Here is a 19184-nt window from a genome sequence, read left to right as displayed (position 1 = left end):
ATACCCCTGAGAGACTCCCTTTAGGCTGGGCCCTCCCAGAGGGCTATCACCATCACCTGCTGCTAGGACCCTGTAGGGCAATCAAGCAATTCTTTTTTTGTAATCAAATATGCAGCAAGCAAGGGTGACCTCCAGTGGTCTACTTGGGTCCACAGCCTCGTTACCTAGGACACCTCTTTCCCTCTCACGCAGTTCAAGGCCAGATTATCTTCCAGACCTGCTGCCTGAGAAACAAGCTCCTTTATGTGTGAGCTATTATGTGATTAAAATCAAGAGTCCAATTTCAGCAACAATAAGCAAATCTGGAAGGGCATTTGTCTTGTGCAGTTGAGGCGGCAGCCCATCCATCCCCACGGACACAGCTAACATTATCCCCCACTGATTACCTTAGCTTGCACTCTGGAGAGACCATTTTGTCTATAAGGATCACTTTCCTGGAAGAGGCTTTGGGGGCTGCAATATTCCAGTCCAGTTGTTCCAGCTGTTCACAACCAGAGTGTGTTCTTCTTGGTTGGTGCCCGTTCTCCACCAGTTGTTTGAATATTACCCCTGCTGATACCCAGCAGCCAGAGATGGTTTTCAGTCCCTGGAAACGGGGAGGCACAGATGACTTCCTGAGGACATGGAGACTGTGCAAAGTCTCCTTGCTGTTTCTCTGGGTTCCCAAGCACACCAGGGGAGTTCTAGAAACCCCAGCTGACCTCCCTACCGAGGAGTTTTAGGATTTTCCTGTTTAATCTGATTCAGTTTGGCCATAATTCTAGGGTGAGAAAAAAATCAGAAGATAAATTGGAGCCTTGTAAAAGGCAAGGGTAAAATGTCTTAGGCAGGCATACAGGGAAAACTGAGACATTCCCATGAGCCAGTGGCTAGAGAGGAATGTCCTGGAGGATTTAATCCCTCCTTGTTTCAAGCAGAAGCATCTTGGTGTCTTCAGTGAATAGCACAGTATTCAGCCCAGCAGGCACTCAGGAAGTGTCTGCTGAACGGAATGGCCCAGTGTTCGCCCAGCAGCAGTAAAGTCTCCAGCCGAGGGACCCAGAACCCTCACACTCCCCTTCTTCTTGCTCCTCTGAGGGCCGAGATTCCCCTGAGGAGCAGCACCCAGGGACTGTACTCTCTAGATACAGCACAAGTGAGTCATGGGTGTTTCCCTGAGAGCAGGGGGAGAGGCCCCCTGAGTTGGAGGTTGAGCTCTGCCTCTTTTCCAAGTGAGCACGTCAGTATTTAATCACAGTCACAGCCCGTCGGGGTTTGCGGGGGGGCAGGGGAATGCGCTACTGTGGGACAGGGGAGGGGAGAGGTTCATCCACAGAGAAACCCACGGGACTTGTAACAGATGAATCATGATTTCAAATACTTCCGATTGAAAATGCTATAAAATAAAGAATGTTAATCAACATTGGATCTGGAGATTATTTGCCTTTCTGAACATAAAAGAACTTCAAAGCCCCAAATTCCTGGGCTGAGGGTTCCACAGTATTGACCTTTCTGACTTAATTTCCTACTGCTCTCCCCTCTCCTCTCCTCAGCCACTTGCCCAACTCTCCTGCCTCAGGCCCTTTGCACGTGCTGTTTTCTCTACCTAGAACACTCTGCTCCCAAATATATGCCTGGTTCCCTCCTTCACTATATTCAAGCCCCTGCTCAGGCATCACCTTCCTGGAGAGGTTTTTCTGACCATCTTGTCTAAAATATCACCTTCATGACCCTCCGCCCTCTTACTCTGCTGTATTTTTCGTCTTAGTACTTGGGACACTGTATTATTTATTTTTTTGTTTATCATCTTTCCCTCTGGAATATAAACTTATAAAAGTACAAACTTTATTTGGTTCACTGCTGTAACTCCAGTACCTAGAACAGTCTCTGGCACACAGCAAGTGTTCGGTAATATTTGATACCTGAATCTACACCGGAATTTATGAGAAGGCGATCTCATCCTTTGTTCTGGGGTCTATTTGGGTCATTTCTTTGTTCATTCATTCTTCCATTTACTCATTCAACAAACATTTATTTAGAACCTGTTATTTGCTGGTTCATTGTTGCCACCTGCCTGGAACTTACATTCTAGCAGAGGAAACAGGCAGTGGAAGGTAAACAAGCAAATAAAATGACTCTTGTCATGATGTGGGCTAAGAAGAAAATGTAACTGGCTAATGGGGTAAACTGACTGAGAGGTGGTCTCAGGAAGGACTTCCCTGAGGAGGCGGCATTGGACTGAGACCTGAAGGAGTCAGCCAGATGCTCATGGCAACGTGGGAGGAAGAGAGATGGCAGGGGTTGGTGCAGGGTCATTGGAAATACACCAGGGGCTCATGTCTTGAAGATACCAGGAGTGCCTACAAGTCAGAAAGGACAAAATAGAAGAAACAAAAAGTCTGTGCTTGTTATCTGTGGCTGCATAATGAGCCACCCCAAAATGTAGGGCCCTGACACCCAGCAACGTATTGGCTCACATTTCTGCATTTGGACAGCTCTGCAGGAATGGTTTTTGTCTCTGTTCTATGTGATGTGGCCCAGGTGGGTCACTTAGCTGGGGAGTTTAGCTGCGACTGGAATGTCTGCAAGAGCTGCTGACCCTCCAGGGTCCCTCTTCATGTGGCTTCTCCAGGGGTCTAGCCTCAACCTCTTTACCCGACAGTGGGTTTCGAGAAGCCCATTGAAGCTCTAAGGCCCCTTCAGACCTCAACATGGAAGCCAAAGAATGTCAATTCTGCCACATTCTGTTGGGCAAAGCTGGCCACCAAATGGTCTGGCTCAGGGGGAGGGAAATGGACTCCACTGCTCGGTGGGAGGAGCAGTACCCAGCAGAGAGGGGAGGAGTGGGAGGAAGCCATCTACCAGCACATTACCCCCCAGTGGAAAATGAGGGAAAATATGAAATGCTGTTCCGAAAATGGCCAACAGGGCCCTGAAGAAATGCCCAAACCCGCTTGTTTATAATCAGGAAAATGTTAATTAAAATAAGGTTCAACAGTATGCAAACCAAACAGGCAAACACTAGTGGACAGTAAGTGAAGGTGGGATGTGAGGAAACAGAAACCCTCATGTTCTGCTGGGGAGACTGTGACCGTCAGCCTGGCAAGCAGTTTGGCAGAAATTAGGGGAATTTGTTCACTGTATTTCCCATGACCAGTGATCCTGAGACAGAACAAGCCAGGCTTGTGAACCGAACTGACTCCATTTTCCCTGTAGAGGACACCTTGTTACTTTTCCACTCCTGTGTCATGAGGAAACCGCACATAGTTGCAGTCTCAACAGGAAATAGTAAGCAAATGAACTGAAGGGTCTTTTCCAAGGTGTGAGCAGAGAGGAGGGAGACCACAAGGGAGAGGGTGGGAGCCTGGTGGTGGGGAGGGAGGGGGCGGGAGAGAGGGGCACCTCCCAGCTGAGGCCTCAAGGGAGCCGCCTTCCAGGAGCTGAGTCCAGGGACGCAGTGGCTCAGGATGATTCTGCAGGGAGGAGCTGCTGGGGATCTCCCTTTCCACCCTCTTTCAGCTCTCCTGCTGGGGAACTCGGGGTTCTCCAGAGAAACAGGCCGACAGGATGTGTGTGTGTGTGTGTGTGAGTGTGTGTGTGTGTCTCACAGAGGGGAAAAGAGAGAGACAGAGAGATTTATTTGAGTAATTGGCTCACACAGTTGTGGAGGCTTTCGTGTCAGTCCACAATCTGATAGGGGAGGCTGGCAGGCAGCTGGAGACTCAGGAAAGAGTTGCAGTTCCAGTGTGGCGGCTATCTGCTGCAGAACTCCCCCTTGCTCGAGGAAGGTCAGTCTTTTGTTCTATTCAGGCCTTCCACTGCTTGGATGAGACCCACCCACGTTCTGGAGGGCCATCTGATTTTCTCCAAGTCCACTGATTTAAATGTTAATCTCATCCAAAACCAAATGGATCCCCATACTGGTCAGCCGCAACAACACAACACAAAACAAAACCAAAAGAACAGCCTAACAGAAACATCCAGAATGATGTTTGACCAAATATCTGAGCACCATGGCCCAGGCAAGTTGACACATAAAATTTTGTGTTGCACCAACAGAAGCCAGCAAGCAAGGGAGTCTGATGCAGCCTACCCTGGTCCTCCTCCCAGGCACAGGGCAGGGAGGAGGAGAGTGGGGAGCGGGTCTGAAGAGGCAGACTGCGAAAACATGGCACAAAGAGTTTAGGCCACATCAGAGCTTGCAATCTGCTGATCCCTAGCTCTGCATCCAGCCCTCAGTCAGGTTTTGGTTTGCCCTCCTTCAAGCAATGAGTTTTAAGTTATTAACTGGTTGCTAATTTTTAAAATTCAGGAGATTTCACATAAAAATCTGGATTTCTGCTTCTGTTGGAAAAGAAAACACCTCGCAATATGGAACCCTCATTGCCACCTGACAACAATTGTTTGGAGCTGAGTAGTTGGGAGAACTCTCTCACTTGCCACAGTCCCCACAACCCCTTAATGTCTTACTCTGGCTCTCCTTCCCCTCTGTCACCTTCCTGGCCTGTAAAGTCATTTGAATCTATGACTCCTGAACTGCATGATCTGGAAGGTCCATTCAGCTTTAGTGGTCACTGGTTCTGATGACCTAGAGCAGCACTACCCAATAGAACTTTCTGTAATGGTGGAAGTGGTGTGTATCTGCTCCATCCTACATGGTACAGCCACTTGCTAGGTATGGCTGTTGAGCACTCATAATGTGGCTAGTCCAAGTCGAGATGTGCCGTAGTATAAAATGCACAGCAGCTTTTAAAAACACAGTATGAGAAAATGAATGTAAAATATCCCATTAATAAGTTTTTATATTGTTTACATGTTAAAAGGATAATGTTTTGGATATACGAGGGTACTTCATAAAGTCTGTGGAAAAATGGAATTGGAAGATAACATGAATCTTTCCACGAACTTTTTGAAGACCCCTTGTATTATATTGAATAAAATATTTTATTAAAATTAATTTTAGTTTTTTATGTGCTCCTAGAAAAATTTAAATTATACATATTTGTGGCTCACATTCTGTTTCTATTGGATAATGCCCATATGGCAAGATTTCAGCCACCTTTCTAAGTTCTCAAATCACGTGGACAGTGGCAACCTTCTATACCCACACACCGAGAGATTCAATGACTCTAATATCCTATGGACTTTGCTTCTGACCCCAGACCGAGCTCCCCAGGCACATCTGAAGGCTTACCACTTCCTCTTCCTCTTCTGTCTTATGGCTCTGAATCCTCCACCCACAAATTCCCCTCAATAAAGCTGCTTCTATTTTTGATGATTCAGAAGCCCCCTCCAGATGCTGTAGGCCTTATATAGGCAGAGGTGACTGGCTACATGAGATGAGAAAAGTCAAAAGTATCTTCCGCCCTTTCCCCCATGCCTTGTGTTCCCAAATCTCTTACCCACCAGAGGCCTTCTGGAAATGACCTACATGGTCCTTAAGCAATCAGCTCCCTAGTGACAGTGCAGAAACAGAAAATGTGGGTGGGTGACTTCTAGGACTGCTTTCTTCTGACCAGCACAATGCCCTGGAGCTTCCTATGTGAGGGGACCCAGGCCAGGGTAGCCTGAGCAACCAAGTCTGAGCAGCCTGGTGCTCAGTCAGGCAGAGCATCAGCCCAGGTGGGAGGGAGCAGGGTGTGAGCACTTATCTACTGCTTGCTGAATGCACTATATGCGTTATCTCATCGAATCCTTAAACAACCCTAAGAAGTAGGTATGGCATTCCCCTCCTTATACAGAGGCTGCACAAGTACAGAGAGGGACAGTGTCTTGCCCAAGGTCGCACAGCACAGTAAGTGGAAAAGTGGCATTTGAATGCAGGTCTGCTGCCTCCAGCCCAGGGCCCCTGTAGCTCAAGGGAACAGCTGGAAAGCTCCCTGCAACCAGGCAGCTGGACAGCAGGCCCACCTGAGGCCTTCTGCAGGGGCTGCAGATTGGTGACCTTCGGGCTGGCTTTTGCCCACAAACCTGTTAAGATTGGTCTGCCCAGTAGTCTTTCATTTTTAAAAGAATGCTGTCTTTAAAAACTTGGAGATTTTTACATAAAAAGGGGAATGATTGGCATCTTTGGTAAAACTGGGAAATCTGTTCGTGTTGGGCCTCATTTTCAAGGGGCTTTGATTCTTGTTTGGAGCTGAGTGGTGACCCTTTGTGAGGGAGTCTACGCTTTGCAGCTCGCTGCTATTTTCGTTAGACCTGCTGTGTTCATCACCTTAGCTGGCCAACCCCTGTAGGCATAGGAGTTTGTTGCTCCCGGTCTATTTTGTGTGCCTAGTTCTCTGCAGATGGGGTGGCTGGCATGGCTTCCTGGAGGGGCTTATGATCTGGGAAGGGTGTTAGACCCTCCACAGGTTCTGGCCCCAGGTGTCTCATTCAATTGTTGTGTGACTGTGAGAATATCACTTCCTCTCTCCGGGCCACAGAATGCCCTCCTTCAGACCTGAGCATGTGACCCAGGCAACATGTCCTTATAAGGGAAATTGATAGGCAGTCCAGAATACCACTGAGCTGTGTCCTGTACTGGTCCATCCTGCAGGGTGGGGGCTCTGGGGACTCAGGAGAGGCCTCTTGAGGAGGAAGTCCTGCTGTCAGTGATGGGGTACAGAGATGATGGGGGAGAAGTATCTGTGTTCCAGGTAGGAATTGTCTTTCTGAACATCTGGAAGTGGCTCTGCAGGACATGATGCAGCAGAGGGTGTATACAGGGAATTTACATTAATTGAGCACTTACTATCTGCAGTGCTGAATGCACTGCAAGGTGCTCATGAGATTTGTGAACTACTCCCTCCACAGTAGAGCACAGTGGCTAACTGGTAGACCCTGGAACAGACCTGCTGGGTAGAAATCATGGCTTCACTATTTATAGCTGAATGGCTTGGTTGGTGACTTAACTCCCTGGGTCTCAGTTTTCTTAGCTGAAGAATGGGAATAATAACATTCCCTACTACAAAGGGAGGTTGAAATTAAGGATTCAATGAATTTGAACAGAAATTGTTTAGACAAGCACCTGATACATAGCAAGTGCTCAATAAATGTTAACTGTTCACGTCATTGATCTTTTTTCTAAGAGGAGAAAACTGAGACTAAAGGAGATGAGGTCTCCTACACAAGGTCACACAACTAGGGAGGGACAGAGCTGTGCTTCGAAGCCAGGTTCCAGTCAGGCTAAAGATGAAGGGAGCTGGAGAGGGGGACCACAGCTACTATTCTTTGGTCTGAGCAGGGGTCTGACTATCTTCTGTAAGTGCCACCCCCTAAGAGTCAGGGATCAGGCTCCCCTTGAGTCACAAAATTATGGAGGGGTAGGGAACAGGGAAGCAGAGAATTCTAGTCTGACACTACTGTTAATAAGTTGTATGGTTTTTCTGAGCCTCAGTTTCCTCTTCTGTAAAATGGGGCAAATTCTACCTTCCTGCTATCAGGATTAAAGATGCCACGTAGAAAAGGCTCTCCTCTCCGCCCACACCTTCCACCCACTGCTGCCTGCAGGGAGAGGATGAGACAGCCTGCCCAACCCCCTTGGAGGTGGGCCTCAAGCAGGGCGGGACAAGGCAGCCCCGAGGGCTTAATTAAAGCATGGAAAAGCAGAAGCGACAGGGTTTCCCGAGTCCCAGCAATTTCCCCCACTTCCTCTCCACCTGCCACAGCTGCCAGAGACCACCCGTCTGAAACCACAGGGAGCATGAGGGGCCTCCATGGAGCAACTGAGCACCTCATCAGGACCCGGTAGGTCTGGGGACTTTGGACACAGGGCTACAGAAAAGAAACCAATCAGCAGTCAGGAGTGATGGGTATGAGCCCAAATCTCAAGCTCTGTCATTCTCTAGCTGTATGACCTTGGGTAAATCCTCACCTCTTTGAACCTCAGTTTTCCCTTCTATGCAATGGGAGTAATAATGTCTACGAGACTGTTGCCAGAACTAATAAGAAAAATGCATGCTTATGGCTCGGGTCAGAGTAAGCACTCAATAAATGGCAGCTAGTTTCCTTGTCATTTACAATACTCAGCACAGAACTTGTCACCCCAATTAACTTAGTACTGGCTTTCAATTCTTAAAATCATTTTTATTCTTAGCTATTATTCCAAAAGCTACTATGTTTCAAATACTAATTCTATAGTAGGAGGGAGTGTTTACTCTCAAACTCAAATGCCTCCACAGGCCAGAAGGGGATGCACCTTGGTGAGGCCACCTGATGTCACAGACCCATACATTGAGGGGGCGGGAGGCACAGTGTGTACGCGATACACCCCTGTCCAAGGGGCAGCGGATATTCAGCTCCAGTCACCCGTTGCAAAGGTGGGAATTCTAACCCAGATTCTTTTATTTCTCAAGAAATGCTGGAAATCCAGATTTGAATGTGAAACTTCTTTATTTCCAAATGGGGACAGCTAACACACACACACACACACACACACACACACACACACACACATGCATACACTGCAGACCAAAATAAAGCATATTTGCACACTGGATTCAGCACTTGGGGCTTTCGGATTGTCACCTTCAGTTCAGCCCAACAGTCTTCATGCATCACAGCCTCCTGCTGTGTCTTATTCCTTCTCACTCCCCATTTCCTGATGGTGCTGGTCAGAGCTCAGCACCTTTGTACCTTCTGTTGGTGATGCCCAACCTCCCCTCCCCACCTAAAAGCCAACACTTGTCCTTCCGGTCCCAGCTGGAATGTCACTTCTTCCAGGTCAAATTCATTCACTCTCCACCTACCCCACCCCAGTCCAGGCCCAGGCATACCATTCTGAGAGTTCTTTTTTAGTGGACCTAAACTCTAATGATCTGTTTAAGGTTCCCCAATTAGACTGTGAACTCCTCCAGTGTGTGGACTATGACTTAATTCATGTTAGTGTCCACAGGGGTCACCACCATTGCCTGGCACAGAGGAGGGTCCAGTGAACATTTACATCATCATTGTTAGCATGATCATCATCACAGTAATATGTGGTACAATTTTATGGGGTCCCTCTTTTGCCAGACACTGTGTAAAGAGTTTTACACCCATTATTTGATTTTACTGTCACAGAAATCTGTGACAAAGGTTCCTGTATTGGTCAGGACTTGTTTATTTGCAAGTGACATTCATCTCACACTGGTTTAAGAAACATGGACATTTCCTAGTGTGCGTTCCAGCATAGATCTCAGCTTCAGACATGTCTGGCTCCAGGGACTCAAGCGATGCCCTTGGACTTCCTGTCTGTTTCTCAGCTCTGCCTTCCCCATGTTGCCTTCTTCCCAGGCAGACTCCCACTATGTGGTGGTCTCCAAAGCTCCAGGCATCCCTCCTGCCAGCTTAGCTCTCCAGAAGACAAAGAGCAGTTTGTCCCCAACCATTGCTGCAAAGCCCCAAGGAAAGCTCTCATTGGCCCAGCTTGGGTCGGGTGACAATCCCTGCACCAATCACTATGGTCAGGGAGCTATGGTGCTTGGATTGGCTGGATGTGGTCATATGCCTGACCCTCAAGCTGAGGGCGGAGAAGAATCAGGGACTTTGCTTGTAACAAACATGGCTGTTGCTTCCCCATCACCCTCCCTGCCCACTACAACCATGTCACCAGAACCAGAATGGTCATTGCATCCTCACCACCCTCCCTGCCCACTACAACCATATCACTGGAACCTGCATAGCAATTACCTCCCCACCACCCTCCCTGCCCAGTATGCCCCGTGTTACCATATAACCATGCTGCTTGGTCTCACTTAAAATATTTCATGACCACTAGCCTCAGGTCGGTCCTCAACGTTGCTCAGCATAGATTTTGTTTCCCTAGTTTATTTATTCTCCCACATTACAGACAACCATTTTATACTTTCTTCTTCATCTTTAAGCAGCCATCATGTCCTCCAGCATACTACTGTCACAGTTGACCTTGCTTCCTGCTAGCCTGAGCAAACAGAAACAATCATGCTACATTCAGTGAATATTTATGGAACACCCACTACATGCCAGACAGTGTTCTAGGCACTTGTGATATATCAGTGATCAAAAGAGACAAAGTTTCTGCCCTGGTGGAGTTGCCGTAGTGATAGATAATAGATGACATGGTGCTTATGATGTGCCAACACAAAATGACCCTATGATGCACATACTTTTATTGCACCATTATACAGATGAGAAACCTGAGGCACAGAGAGGTTAAGACACTTGCCCAAGGTCACACAGCTGGTGAGTGGTGGAGTGGGGCTTTGAACCCAGGCAGTTTGGAGATTATGTTCTTACTCATTACTCTGTTCTGCGTATATCAGATGATACTTTTCACAAATGCCCACAACTTGCCTGTCCCTTTATCATCCTCTGCACCCATTTCCTCTGCTGCCCAACTGCTGTTAAGGGGGAATGTCCCCTGCTACTTTCTGAGCCCAGCCCCACCTTGCATGCTCTGAATCTCACCTCTTGCACCTACCAAAAGATATCACTCTAGTGAGTCTCTCCATCAGTGTCTCATCTCTCGAATGCATCTCCCATCTGCAAACATGCTACAGTTTCTTTCACATTAAATGAACCTTCTTGGTCCCATTTCCCTTACCAGCTACTGCTCCATTTCTCTGCTCCTTTACTGCAAAAGTTACTTGAAAGAGTCATCTCTGTATTTGCGTCTCCCATTCTTCTCCTTCCAGCCTCTCCTGGATGCACTCTAGTTGGGTTTTGGCCCAACATGCCCCTGAGCTGCCCTTGCCAATGCCACCAGTCACTTCCCAGTGGCTCAATCCACTAGGCATTCCTCAGCCCTCATCCTTCTTGACACATCAGCAGCGTGTGACGTATTTGCTCACTCCCTTCTCCTGGAGACATTTTTCACTCAGCTTCCCAAGCACCAACTTGGTTTTTCCATCTCCTTTGCTGGTTCCTCCTCATCTCCCAACCTGCTAATGCTGGGGTGCCTTGGATCACTCTCCTCCCCAGCAACACACTCTCTTGGGGAATCTCATCCTGCACCATGGATTTAAACAGCACCCATAAGTCAATGACTCCCAACTTTATATATGTGAATTTCAAATTCATATTTCAACCACGTGCTCAACAGCTCCACTAAATGACTAAATCAGCATCTCAGATGAAAAGTTCCAATCTGAGTTCTTCCTCTCCCGCTTCTTCCACTCAAACCTGCTTTGACCACAGATTTCCCATCTCAGGAAACAACACTGTGATGTCTCTAGTTGTTCAGGCACAAAACCTCCTCCTCATCCCCAATTCCCCTCTCTCTCACACCCCACAGCCAATCAGGCTGCAAACCTACCAACAAAATGTGTCCAGAATCCAACCTCTTTTTGCTGTTCCTCTGCTATCACTCTTTAATATAAACTCTAGGGATTTTTGTCTGTTTTATTCATTTCTGTTTTTCCAATGGCTAGCAAATCGTAGTTGCTTAATAAATATTTGTTGTATGGATAAATATAAGGATAATAGAGTAGAAAAGTTCCTCAGAGACCAGCTGGTTCACCCTTTCCTCCCCTAAATTATAGAGGAGACCCTGAAGTCTGTAAAGAAGAGAATGTCCAGGATCATACAATAAGCCACCAAGACTGTGAATTCAAGTGAGATAGTTTCTTTCTCTCTCTCTTCTCGATCTCTTTCTCTCTCTTTCTTCTGTGCCTCTCACTCCATGACTCTTTCATTCTCTTGGGCCAGTTGCCCTCACAAGTCTGTAATTATGGGCTGAGCAGCCCTGACATTCATTCTTGCATCCTCAAGAACTGCATGGGAAGTGGGCTCTTTTTTGACAACTCCAGTGAGAATAATCCTAGGGAAGACTCTGATTGGTTCAGCTTGCATCACGTGGGTATCGGTTGGGTCACTCTGGTTCATCTGGGAAGTATGTCTGCCCCTTTAACTGGAAGGATGGAGTCTGTTAGCAGGCAATGGGTTTGTGGGGCAGGGGCAGTGGGCAGACACCCACCTCCCCCTGCCCTCCTGATAGAGTGTCCTCCTGGTTTCCTTGTGCGCAGGTGGAGGTTCTGGCACTTGGGGCTCTGCAAGGCCCTTGCCCCACTGCAGGCCACCTGGGATGCCTTCTCCCAGCCTGTCCCAGCCAGCTCTGGCCAGCTGCTGACCCAGCTTCTCCTGTGTGGTTCCTTGGCTACTGCTGCTGCAGGTCTGGCTCATCACTGGCTGGTGTCCTCGCTGCTTTATCCTCTGGGATACTCAGCCATAGTGGCAACTGTCTGTGGCCTCCTGATCTTCCTGTGCTTGGGCCTGGTGCCCCCAGTCCGCTGCCTGTTTGTGCTCAGTATGCCCACCCTGGGCACGGAGCAGGGCCGCCGGCTGCTCCTGTCTTGCAGTACTGCCACCCTGGCCATTGCCGTGGTGCCAAACATCTTGGCCAATGTGAGCATGGCTGGGCAGGTGCTGAGGTGTGTCACCGAGGGCTCCCTGGAGAGTCTGCTCAACACCACTCACCAGCTGCGTGCAGCGTCCAGGGATCTGGGTCCTGTGGGCCAAGCAGGCAACCGGGGCCTGACACTCGAGGCCAAGGGCAATGGCTCCGCCTTCCGGCTTCACATGCTCAGGGTCACCCAGCAGGTCCTCGAGGATTTCTCTGTCCTGGAGTCTCTGGCCCAGGCAACAGCTCTGGGAACCCAACGTGTGGTCGCAGGGCTGTTTATGCTGGGCCTCCTGGTGCAGTCGGCCTGCTACCTGCATCGCTACTTGACTGACCTGAGATTCGACAATATCTACGTTACACGGCAGTTGGCTCAGCATCTGGCCCAAGCCCAGGCCACACACCTGATGGCCCCTCCCCCTGCTTGGCTGCTCTGGGTGGCCCGGCCAAAGCTATCTCAGGAGGAACTGCTGAGCTGTCTCCTCAGGCTGGGGTTACTTGCCCTGCTCCTGGTGGCCACAGCTGTGACAGTGGTCACAGACCACGTGGTCTTCCTCCTGGCACAGGCGGCCGTGGACTGGGCTCAGAAGTTGCCCACTGTGCCAATTATGCTCACCGTCAAGTATGATGTAAGTGTGATGATGGGAAGATGGGCACAGAGTCATTTCCTTGAAGGAAGGGGCAGGGTTTGTTAAAGTCTTTTAATTGTATTTGTATAAAAGTTTACTTATTATTCAACATAGATTTATTTTATCAGGTTTTTCTCATGTATACATAAAAAGAAAAATAGCAATTTGGTGGTTTTCTTAAAATGTGCTCCTATTGGAGCCTGACTGTCCTGAATGACCCTGAATGAGCAGTCAGTGTCCAAGGCTTTTCACTCAATATCTCTGAGCCTTCAAGGGTGTCGGTGTGCCCCACCATTGTCTCCAGCATTTTCTTCCAACTTTGGGACATCTACTGTGCAGGTTTTAGTGCTGCCACTCTCGATCCTCCAGGAAGGCATGAATTGGACACACCCACTCCCCACTGCTTGGACATTCTTTCCTCTTTTCCGAGGGCTTTCTCCTGCTGTCAGTTGAACTATTTGGGCTGTGGTGGGCTATCCTTCCATGCATGCGTTAGTGACTCCACATAACACAGCTTTATCTACTTGCATGAGCCTCCTTCCATAAATTGTTGCTTCACAAGAAAGTTTGAGATAAGGGTCATTCCTCAAAAGTGAACACGTGTTTCACTCTTTTCACATTCATGCCCTTTGCCCTGTCCTTGATTTTGGTGGACGCAATAACCACTCATTTTGTAAGCTGAATCAAAGCAGAAATTTTTTGAAGACATTTGAAATGGCAGACTCCATACACATACTGATGATGTCTATGGTTCAAGTTTACCCCTGCACCCGCAGTGTCCACTGCTGTGACTGCTGGAAGCAGTTACAAGTCATATTGATCTTAAGACACATCTTAATTTCAAAAGATGTTAAAATGTGAAAAAAAACATTCATCTCAGAACTGATAAAATAAGATAGCTTATTTACTTGCCATCATGATCCTATGAGACAGGAATTATTAGTATCATCCCCACTTTATGGATGAAGATACGGAAGCTCAGAGAAGTTAGAGAACTTACCCAAATTCATCCAACCCATAAGTGGCAGAACCAGGGCTGCACTGTGACTTTCTTGGGCCTCAGGCATGTTCACTTTCATGGGCCCTTTTCTCCATAAAAAATATTAATGACTGCATTGGTATAAAGACAGATATAATAATATTATATGGTGAAACATATTCTTCCACTTAAAGTTCATATTTTTCTTAAATTAAAATATTTTTTGTGGGCCCCGGCACTGTGCCTGCTATGGCTCATGGAGAAGGTGGTCCTGGCAGAGTCAGGATCCAAACCAAGCTGCCTGGTCCAAAGTTCAAAGGTTAACCTCTGACCTCCCTGCCTCTCTAGACACCATTCCTCCCTGCTCTGATATACCCACGGAAATCCTAGAGCCTGATGCTTATGAGCAGGACATTGGAACCCACCTTGGCTGGGACCCACCCCCGAGTCAGCCACATGTAACCCACCGTGTGGCTGTGGGTTTCCCATCTTTTAAATGAGGCTGGGCTCCACTTCATAGAATTGTGCATATTTGATGGAATAGTCCATCTAAAGAGTTCACTAAGGACTCAGCAAAGAGATGCCCGTACGCATTAATATATTTTCTCTAAAATATTCTGCTCAAAGATAATCATAGTGATAACAACATTTGCCCGGTGCTTTTTATTTGACAAAGAGACGGTTTCAGACTCCCCATCTCATCGGGTCCTCCCCAAAGGAGTTGTTTCTGTGCCCATCTTGCAGATGAGGGCAGGGAAGGCTGGCCCCTCCCCGCAAGCCTCTGCAAGTGGCAGGGGACAGGGAGTGGCCGGTGTGAGCGTCTGCTGACTTGGCTTTTTTCTCCCTTTTGAAGGCGGCATACACCGTGCTGGGCTTCATCTCCTTCCTCTTTAACCAGCCGCCTCCGGAGAGCCGCTTCCTCTCTGCCCACCACTCCTACCAGTGGGAGCTGCATCTCGCCTCCCCCGGCTGCCCGCTGCGCCCGGCGCAGCGTCCCCGCGCGGCCGCCCCGCTGGCTGCGGGGGCGCTGCAGCTCCTGGCTTGCGGCACCGTGCTGCTGGAGACCTACGCCCGCCGCCTGCGGCACGCCATCGCCGCCTCCTTCTTCCCGGCCCAGGAGGCAAGGAGGGTCCGCCACCTTCACGCCCGGCTCCAGCGACGTTACGACAGGCACCGAGGCCAGCAGCGGACCCCGGGGGCTCCTTCCTGGCCCTGACAGTCGGGCCCGCTTGCAAGCCCCCAGCCTGGAGAGACGGGCCGACGGCACGCCGGACGCTTTGAAGAACCGAGAGCAGCAGGACAGAGGGGAAAGGGCTTTGGAGGTGCACAGACCCGAGGTGTAACCTTGGCCCTTCTGCTGTCTGCCGGTGCGACCTCGGGGAGGTCGCTTCACCTCTCCGAGCCTCCGTTCCTACATCTGCATAATGACAACTGGGGTGATACACTTTCCACACGCAAATGTGGTAAGGACAGAACGAGATATTGGGCATAAAAGGCCTGGATAACCAGTAAAAAACTCTGCAAAGGTGAAGTCAAGACAGTGCAGAGACCGCGGGTTCCTCTAGCCCAGCTGGAGGTCAGTCAGGACTCATCCGCATCAACTGCTTTACCTGTGAGGTGGAGACTTTCCACTAGGAATTTACCTAAATGCTCCTGGAACTTGTTTATATGCCTCCGAATCCTCCGAACTAATTAGTAGTAATTTAAAACTTTGACTTTATAAATAAATGTATTTACTAAATCTTAAATTAGGTTGTTAGTCTTCTGCTTCAAATTCCTTCAGGGGCTTCCAAATAAAAATACAGAACGTCCAGTTCACTTTGAATTTCAGATAAACAATGAATACTTGTTTGTTATAAGTATGTCCCTGGCCCCTGTGTGATCTTGGGTTCCCTATCTTTTCAATGTGGCTCCTGCTGAACTCTGCCTCATAGGATTGGGCTTACTCGGTGGAGGAGTCCGTCTAAAGTGTTCACTGAGGGCTCAGCAAAGAGTAGATGCCCGTAAGCATTAGCTTTCTCTAAAATATTTGGCTGAAAGTTAGTAATAATGAAGATAATAGCATTTGGATTTCAGATAAATAGTGAATGCTTGTTAAATATAATTATATCCTGGGGATATACTTATACTAAATAAGTATTCATTGTTTATCAGAAATTCAAATTGAACTGGATATTTCATATGTTATTTGGAAGCCCTGTCCCCATAAAACTTATAATAAATCGAAACTCCTTACCCTGTGGGCTTATTATTCCCTGTCTGCCCTCCAGATCATTATCTGCCCTCCTGTACAATTCTATGTGTATCATTTCACCCTGGCTCCCTTGTCCTCGGACTTCTAGTTCGGCTCAGGAAATGGGAGGTGCTGGCAGGAGGTCCTAAGGGAGGGAAAGACGTCAGCATGTTTATTCTCAGCCTTCTGGGCTACTGTTTGGTGGCAGCCACTTTTCTTACATGCAGCTGCAGCTCCTGTCTGGTTGGGTGGTGCCTCTCGCATGGCTACAACAGCTTGCACTGTCGCTAGTCTCTGGGGGCATCCCATCCTTACTTTAACTTAACTTAGTCCCTACCTCTGTATCTTCGTTAAACTCTATGTATTCATTTATTTATTCCAGAACACGTTTATTTGGCATTTGGAATGAAATGGTTCTCACAGCATCTTAAGAAAAGAATTAGTGCACCATCAAACCAAACCAAACCCAAAGTAAAAACTCTCACTAAAAGGAAAACCTAAAAACAGGCATTGAGACAATGTGTAGTATCAAAGTCTGCCTCCACAAGGCAGGGCAGAGGGCAGCTGGGCTCTGAACCTCTCTTTATTCTCCCTTTGAAACTGTGATCTCTTTGCTGCCAGGACCCTTATTGATCTGCCCTGGGTGACAAAGCCTGCCTGAGCTGGCCTCTCGGACCTTCTCACGCCGGCCTCTCCCTCACTTGCTGTACCCTGGCCACATGGGCTCAGATTCCTCAGACTCACTCGGCGAATGCCCCTGCTGCTCCCACTTCCTGGAGGACTCTTCCTTCAAGTCCTGGCATGGCCTGCTCCCTCCCATTATCCAGGCATTAGCTGAAATGTCACCTCCTCCGAGAAGCCTTCCCTGACCCCTCTACCTAATATTGTCCCCATCCCACCTCATTTCACTCTAGCACAGGGGCTGTCAAACTACAGCCCACAGACCAGATCTGGCCTGCTCCTGTTCTCATGAAAAGAGTTTTATAGGAACTTTGCCACAGTTGTTTGTTTATGTATTGTCTATGGCTGCTTTTGCTGCAATGGCATGTTTGAGTAATTGAGACGGAGACTGTGTGGCCTTCAAAGCCTGAAATATTTACTATCTGGCCCTTTAAATAAAATGTTTGCTGATTCCTGATCTATTATATTAAATTGTTTTATTGTCTGTATAAACATCTTTATCTGTATCCATTACTATCTTACATACGTATTTATACATTTAGTTGTTTCTTTGTTTGCTTATTTGCTGGTGCATTTCATGTCATCCCCACAAGAATGTGTACTCCATGTAAGGGCCATCCTGTCTCTCTGGTTTCCATGATATCTCTAGCACCTAAAGCAGTACTTGGCACAGAATAAGCTCCAGTAAAAGTTAGTTGAATGACCAGATAACTGGAGGTAGAATTGCAATCTCTCTGATCTCGACTCCTTCTTGAAGCCTTGATTTGGGGCTTACAGAAAGGAATTGTCAGGCATTGGAAGGAGCCTGCATTGGGTTAAGTTTGTGGACGCAAGGGGAAGATACAACCCTGTAAGAGATACAGTCTCCAGACAAATGTTTCAACTCAGGCAGCCAATGTGCTTGGGAGAAACACAACTGGCCCCAGGAAGCATGTCAGCTTTGTGCCTCCCAAAGCCAGATCCCTGTGACAACATGTCTGGTAGACAGAATAATGGCCCCCAAAGATGTCCTAATCTCCAGAACCTGTGAATATGTGACCTTACGCGGCAAAAAGAACTTTGCCGATGTGATTAAATTAAGGATCTTGAGATGGGAAGATGATTTTGGATTATCCGGGTGGGCCCAATGTATTTAGAAGGGCCTGTATAAGATGGGGGTGGGAGGATCAGAGTAAGAAGGAGGAGATGTGATGATGAAAGCAGAGGCTGGAGTGATGCCATTGCCAGGAAGGGGCCATAAGCCTTGAGTCCATGAGTCCATGATTCTACGATTCTGTATGGAATGTGGGCAGTCCCTCCTGAGATGGCAGGGCAGGACAAGGTGGGGCTGTGATGTTCCTCTGAGCCAAACACTCCTTCTCTCTCCTCCAAATCCTTTATAATTTTTGTAAAACATCTAAGTTGTCATTTTTTTTCAACGGGGCTATTAAAAATATATAAAATAGGAGTTGCAATCTCTTTATCATTACCCTTACACTTCCAGAAGAAAGTTGTCTTGCCTGATGGGTCAACTTCTAGGCCTTTCTTTGTGTAGAATCTGAATAATGGGGTAAATAAGGAAATGAAAAGAAGTACGAAATTTTAAGTTGATCTAATTTTAAAAGAACAGATGTAGGCTAATTCAGATGCCCTATCAGTCAAAGTTCAATTACAGGTAAAAGTAATTGCTCTAGATATTTTAAGCCAGGGTGGATTTAATACAGAAAATTGGGTCCTTACAAAATGGTTGGAAGGGTTGGAGGACGGGATCTACAGGAACAAAACCCCAGAACCAGCTCAACCAGGGAGCTTACTTCTGCAATGATCAGAAAAGTAAGAAATTAGGATGCCATCACTCAAAGAGTTGGCTCTAAGAACGCACTGTCTTAGGTGTGTGCATGCCCAAGGAAGACACCATTGCAACCAGAACTATGCTGCAAATCTCAGATCTGCCCCAGCAAAGCATGGCAGCCCCATGCTGGGCCTGTCGACTCCCATAAAGCTAGGGCTGGGATACTGAGCTCTCTGTTCTTACAGTTCACCAGTGTCTCCAGTGGGGCTGTTGACTCTAGGGGATGTGCCATCCAACATCACAGTCCATGTGAGTGGCACTCTCCCCAGTTGATGTGCAGCTGCCCGGCAGCCTGCATGACTGGCTTGCCAACAAAAACAGTAGTAGCACAAGTTAAGCCTCTACTTCCTACCAGCTTCCACATCTCACACAGGTGCATCTGATTGGTGGACCCTAAATTACACTGAAACTTTAGCTGCAAAGGAGCCTGGGAAATGTAGTTTTTAGTTTTCTAACCACCATAGTTCAGGAAGACACACCAGATCATGACTTCAAGACTTTTTTGACCACCACTC

At 47.8% G+C, this 19184-nt stretch overlaps 1 protein-coding gene across 1 annotated transcript; it reads left to right on the top strand.

Annotated features, from left to right (window-relative positions):
* The first annotated feature begins 7663 nt into the window (after positions 1 to 7663).
* On the top strand, positions 7664 to 15429 carry OCSTAMP (osteoclast stimulatory transmembrane protein). The gene is given in 6 exon segments (XM_063094379.1): positions 7664 to 7707; positions 11943 to 12945; positions 14778 to 15129; positions 15132 to 15277; positions 15279 to 15355; positions 15357 to 15429. Coding segments are annotated over 6 exon segments (1695 nt in total).
* The last annotated feature ends 3755 nt before the right edge of the window (positions 15430 to 19184 follow it).

Source organism: Cynocephalus volans, chromosome 1, assembly GCF_027409185.1.
Source record: "Cynocephalus volans isolate mCynVol1 chromosome 1, mCynVol1.pri, whole genome shotgun sequence".
NCBI classification, from domain to species: domain Eukaryota; kingdom Metazoa; phylum Chordata; class Mammalia; order Dermoptera; family Cynocephalidae; genus Cynocephalus; species Cynocephalus volans.
Note: the sequence above shows the minus strand (reverse complement) of the source record. Positions and strands in the feature narration are given on the sequence as shown.